This window comes from Trichechus manatus, unplaced genomic scaffold (genome assembly GCF_000243295.1).
Source record: "Trichechus manatus latirostris isolate Lorelei unplaced genomic scaffold, TriManLat1.0 scaffold00236, whole genome shotgun sequence".
NCBI lineage: Eukaryota > Metazoa > Chordata > Mammalia > Sirenia > Trichechidae > Trichechus > Trichechus manatus.
The window spans coordinates 687,061-693,629 of record NW_004444172.1 but is presented as its reverse complement, the minus strand read 5'-3'; the positions used below and the strand labels follow the sequence as shown (position 1 = coordinate 693,629).

At 35.7% G+C, this 6,569-nt stretch overlaps 1 protein-coding gene across 1 annotated transcript; it reads left to right on the top strand.

Annotated features, from left to right (window-relative positions):
- Positions 1-2,437: 2,437 nt before the first annotated feature.
- Positions 2,438-3,459, top strand: LOC101353106 (olfactory receptor 10AG1-like). Its single transcript, XM_004389170.3, has one exon. The coding sequence runs from the start codon at positions 2,518-2,520 to the stop codon at positions 3,457-3,459; it is 942 nt and encodes a 313-aa protein (XP_004389227.1). The 5' UTR covers positions 2,438-2,517.
- Positions 3,460-6,569: the final 3,110 nt, after the last annotated feature.

Sequence of the window (6,569 nt, the reverse complement as noted above, 5' to 3'; positions counted from 1 at the left end):
CAGCCACTCCTTGGAAAACCTATAGGGCAGTTCTACTCTGTCCTAACTGAATCAGAATATTGTTAACCAAAGCCAAACCCTTTGCCTTCAAGTGGATTCTGACTCCTAAACACCCTATGGATAGAGCAGAACTGCCTCTTAGGTTTTCCAAGTCTGTAAATCTTTATGGTAGCCGACTGCCATATTAGATGTACACCCATTGTCTAGGATCTATACTGATACCGAGTAGGAAAATAGTTACAGCCTTGGCCACTCAGATAATTTAGTGTCAGTAAAAGAAAATGCCAAAAAAGGGTATTACCCGAATTGCAATTCTAAGTGTGGAGCAGTGATGGGTATTATAGGTGATAAAATCCATAAAGTAGAAGTAATGATATAAACCAAAATATTGGCATAGAATTCATGGAGAAATAGCAACTTGAAAGCTGAATGTTTTTTGGAGTTTTGTAAGATTATGATAATTACTTTTAAGTCTCACTTCATTCCCACAATAATCCTATGATACAAAAGGAAAATAAATGAGAGAGTATTGTTCATGTTGTATAACATATTGAGTAAAATTCAGAAGAATAAATTAGAATTAGTTTTAATAATAATAATTGTAAATGGATGTTAATAAATAACTGTTAATAATAATAATAATTTTTTAATAAATGGCAGGACTTCTTCAGTTGTTTTACTTATATGAAATGATTTAATTCATATAACAGCACTATATGTTGATATATTTGCTGGCCATTTAACAGCTGAGCAAACTGTGACTCAGGAATATTGATTAACTTGCACAAAGTCATCACACAACTAGGTGTTGTTGGAAGTACCATTCAATTTCAGTCCATCTGGGAAATACTGCTCTTTAATATGGTCATGGAGCCCTGGTGGATCAGTGGTTAACCATTCAACTGCTAACATAAAGGTCAGTAGTTCAAACCAACCAGTAATAAAGATGTGACAGTCTGCTTCCTAAAGATGTACAGCCTTCGAAACCCTATGGGGCAGTTCTACTCTATCTTATAGCGTCCCTATGAGTTGGAATCTACTCCTTGGCAAGAAGTTTTTTTTGGTTTTTTTAAAACTATGGCACCACACTTCTCATTGTAGTGGACAAGGTGCAAACATTAGGATGGAGAGATGAAAAGTAGGGTGAAGCAAGAGGTAACTTACCTCCTTCAGAATGTAAGGAAGCACTCATTTTCCGGATTCTGAAAGTGCAAAGATGGCCCTGAACGCCTCCTTACATTTTACACCTTAGAAGCTTCCCTGACTAGTCCTTGTCCTGCCCTGATGAAAGGGAATGGTGGGAAAAATAATTGCCAACCAAGGAACTCAAAACCACTTTATCAACTACCTACTTAGTTAGGCAATCTGTTAAACCCTAGGGATACAGGCTTAAAGAACATACTATCATAATCATAATTATATAACCATAACTAAAAAGTAAAAGGCTTAAAATTGGTAGGAAGCTGATATATTTTAACAATATTAGCTCACTTCATTCTCAAAAACAAAGAAGAATATCTTAAAATCTTTAATTGATTTATATCACACAGATAATCATGGGATAAGAGCCAAACTAAAGACCACTTAAAAAAAGAAAGATACCGACTTGCAGTCACAAAACCTGTGTGCAGTTGATTGAATTCTCCACACTTAGTGAGTCTCAATATCCTTACATCTAACGAAAAGTGAATTTAGAAACAGTTGTCTGAAGTGTTATTTTTTGAGTAACGACAAAAACAATAGCGGGTGTACACAGCACAATGGATGTAACATAACAACCAATATCTTTCCACATCCTGTCCCACCATAAACACAGATAACAAATACCCTCCTTGCTACCACTGTTTTTCCAGGGTGACTACATTTATTCTTTGTATCTGAATCAATGTACCCAGGCTAATTTCCCTGAATAAAATCATCTTATCTTATCCACTTAATATCCTACTAAAAGATACTTGTTTTATTCCTGTATGCAAAATGAAATATTCTCTCAATTTTCTTTTAAATTACATAATATTAATTGTGTATTAGGAACCTATGTGCTTAAAATCATCAGATGTGAGAGAATGAAGCACTGAAATAGGCAGTCGAAAATGTACATTAAAAGACAGTTCATGATACAGTGTTTGAGAAGTTGACTGAGAAAATGCACAGAGAAATACAATCGGATTGTCAAGACGGGTAATTAATTTAAAATGAGATGAGATGGCAAAGCTCAAGGTCACCTCCAGCAGTTGCCAATTGCACCAGTGCTTCTGCAGAGTCAGGGATAGCTTGATTTATTCTGCGCTGTGCTCTGAAACTAGACTGCAATGATCTTACAATAAATTTGAAGGGACTGTTTACTGTGACTTAACAGGAGGGCATGGGACATACGTACATCGTTTCATTCTTAAAATTCAAACAATTAAGTTGAGCATAAAATCCAATCCAGACTCCTCAATACAATTTAGAGAAGAGGCAAAGAGATACAGAAAGGTAAAAGGAAATGAACATGTAAGTTTATCTTTTCCACAGATGCATCACCAAGAAAAACCACCAGAAGATAACCTAACTGAACCGATGGAATTTGTTCTCTTGGGCTTTGCTGACATGCCCCATCTCCAGTGGTTTCTTTTTGGATTATTTTTAATCATCTATATCATTATCCTGATGAGCAATGGCACCATATTTCTAATCACAAAAATTGATCCTGCTCTCCAGAGCCCTATGTATTTTTTCCTGTCAAATTTTTCCTTCTTAGAAATCTGCTATGTATCAGCTACTCTCCCCAAAATGCTGATGAATCTAGGGACCCAGAGAAAAAGAATTTCCTTAGTTGCCTGTGCTACACAGATGTGCTTTGCCCTTATGTTTGGAGGCACTGAGTGTTTGCTCCTGGCTGTGATGGCCTATGACCGCTACGTGGCCATTTGTAACCCTCTGCACTATCCTCTAGTTATGAACCACAGTGTTTGTACCCAGTTGGTGACTGGGTCCTGGACTATTGGAATCCCAGTTATGACAGAGCTTACATATCAGATTTTCTCTCTGCCTTTTTGTGGATCTAAACAAATTAACCACTTCTTCTGTGACAATCTCACAATACTCAGGCTGGCTTGTGGAGACACCTTTGTAAATGAGATGTTGCTCTACATAGTTGTTGTGTTATTTGGTATGATTCCATTTCTGTTGATATTTGGCTCCTACAGTAAAATCATCTCCATCATCCTGAGGTTGCCATCAGCCACAAGTCGAGCCAAAGCCTTCTCCACCTGCTCATCTCATCTGATGGTTGTGGTGGTATTCTTTGGATCAGCCATTGTTACATACTTAAGACCCAACACCAGACATTCAGACGGAACTGACAAAGTGAATTCTCTTTTTTACACTATCCTAATTCCTATGTTTAATCCCATGATATATAGTCTAAGGAACAAGGATCTCATAATGGCACTGAGAAAATTGCTGTGTAAATAATTCACTCATTAAAGAATCAATTAAATGTATAAGAATTGATTTCTTATGTATTTTAATCACATTTCAACAGATGTATACATTTAACTATACCTTTTGTTATGGATTGAATTGTATCTCCCCAAAAATGTGTGTCAACTTGTGTACCCCATGATTCTCAGTATTGTGTGATTCCCTACCATTTTGTCATATGAGTCAGAATTGAGTAGAAGTTAAAAGGTTTGTTTTGATGATATTCCTAGGTATTGGAAATCCTACCTCTATGATGTTAATGAGGCAAGATTAGAGGTAGTTATGTTAATAAGGCAGGACTCAATCCAGAACATTAGGTTGTATCTTAAGTCAATCAATTTGAAATATAAGAGAAAAAGTGAGCAGAGAGAAGGCGGACCTCCTATGACTAAGAATGAAGAACCCTGATGAGAGTGCATTCTTTGTACCCTGCTCCTTGCCCTGAGATGCTCCTAGACCAGGGGAAGATTGGTGACAAGGACCTTCACCCAGAGCCAACAGAGAGAGCAAGATTCCCCTGGAGCAGTCACGCTGAATTTGGCATTCTAGCCTCCTAGACTGTGAAAGAATAAATTTCTCTTTGTTAAGCTATATATTTGTGGTATTTCTGTTATAGCAGCACTCGATAAAAAAGACACCTTGTCTTTCCATACAGTGAAAATTATTTCCAAGTTAAATATCACTTGCAATGTAGTCAGGAGTTTCTGGTTAAATTACTTAACTAATATATGTATTAACAGACAGCAGATTGTTCCATTAATAATTCTATAATTTCATTTTGCAGTGTTCTCTCTCAATAAGAACTTTTGCTTGGGTTAATTTAATTTAGTCATTTATAATGTACAATCTGTTATATAACTTAGCATAAACCATATCATTCATTTCCATCAGTATCCATACATTTGTGACACCTATCTTAAAAACCAGGTTTACAATATGCATTAATTAAAATCATGCAGTGTTCCCTCAGTATCCATGATGTATGGGCTCCAGGACTCCCAAGAATTCCAAAATCTGTGGCTGCTCAAGTTCCTTATATAAAATAGCACAATATTTGCATATAACCTATGCACAACCTTTCTTATACTTTAAATCATCTCCCGATTACTTATAATACCTGAGACAACGTAAATGCTATGTAAATAGTTGTTATCCATTATTGTTTAAGGAATAGTGACAAGACACGAGGTGAACAATGCTCAAACGAGTGCCGCTGAACAAAAGTAGGCAGTTTGAATCCACCACCCGCCCCTTGGAAAACCTATGGGGCAGTGCTACTGTATCCTATAGGGTTACTATGAGTCAGACTTGACTTAGTGGCAATGGGTTTGGATTTTTGGTTTTCACCCATGTTCTATTTTAGACCTGGGTTTGAGTTAGGCCTTTATCACTTAAGTTTTTGTTTGACATGGAAAACTATTTAATCTTTCAAAGTCACTTTTTATATTTGACTATTTATATATGTATAAATACATAAATATATTTAGGGTCCCTAAGAGTCAGAGTCAATTGAATGGCCATGGGTATATATATAAATATATATACACACACATACGTATATATATATAAACCAAAAACCAAACCCGTTGCCATCGAGTTGATTCCAACTCATAGCAACTCTTTAGGACAGAGTAGAACTGTGCTATAGGGTTTCCAGGGAGCACCTGGTGGATTTGAACTGCTGACCTTTTGGTTAGCATCTGAAGTCTTAACCACTACGCCACCAGGGCTTCCTTATAACATTACGGAGTTTTTGTGAAAATTAATGCATTGTGAACAGCACACCTACCTCCGATTTAGTTTATCATATGACATTGTTGTATCTGTAATTATGCTCACATTTGTGATTAAGGAATTTCCTTTGCATCTTCCCTTATCTAGAACCTTAGGAACAAAGATATCATGGAAACAATTAGGCAGTTAATTAATCATCACCAAATTGCTTCCACACTCAATATAATCCAAATAAGTATTTGTTCATGTATGCCCTATTTCCAAAAAATTTTCATGTGAATTGTTCACTCTTTTTGAGTGTGTTTTAAGTCAGCTGTTATTGTTGGTGTTAGCTGTCATGGAATCCGAGCCCGACTCATGGCGAATCAATGTGTTACAGAGTAGAACTGTGCTCCATAAGGTTTTTTTGGTGATGATCTTTACAGAAGTAGATAGGAAGGCTTTTTCTGCAGAGCCGCTGAGTAGGTTCAATCTGCAACATTTCCACTATCAGCTGATTGTAAACTGCTTTTGCTATCCAGGCTCCCTCTTAAATCAATATACCATTGCCTGTTCTATGATTTTCAGTCTCTTGTATGTTTTCCAATAACCTCTGGGTTAATATAGAAATGATGTATTCTGATTCACTTGCTCTCTGGTGGTGTCAGAAAAATATATTTTAAAAATATCCCATGAAACACTGTATCAATCAGGATGGAGAAGTAGAAGTCTATATTTAGGGACTCAATACTTATGATTGTTTGACTTTGAGTTATGGTGAATAATAAAAAAACTGAAAATATATCATAACTGCCTTTACTGTCTCCTCACAACAAACTCTTTTGATTTTCGAATTGCATAAAATATCATTTCCTACTTCCCCTTAACAAATTTATTTTAAGTAATGGAAAAGTCGAGGTTTGCATTCTGAAAATATTATCATATTCTTAATGAGGAAAATGTTAAAAATATTAGCTACTATCTAAACGCATCCTCATTTATTTGAGTATAAATGTAATACAGTTACATTAAGTATTGAAAATAATACTGTATATCAAGAAAAAGTTGTTTACTTCAAGTCTTATATCCAAAACTCAGAGATATCAAAATCAAGATTAATACATTATATGTTTTAATGACCTATTCACCCATAAACATTTTTCTGCTAATAGTCTTCTTCGTATCACTCAGTCGCATAAACAAAGATATAAAAGTTATTTGTTATTCTATCACCTGTCACAAGTATCCGTAAGTATCTCCAAAATACAGCCACTTTTACATGTGCTTTCTCTTTGAGCAATCAGTGTCATTCAGTTGGTCTTTACTAGTTTTCACCAAAGGAATCTACTTGTCTCACTTCTTAACTTCCTACAAACCATTAATCCTAG

Excerpts from the sequence above, each read along its gene's own strand:
- LOC101353106 (XM_004389170.3), top strand. The coding sequence starts at position 2,518 with ATGCATCACCAAGAAAAACCACCAGAAGATAACCTAACTGAACCGATG.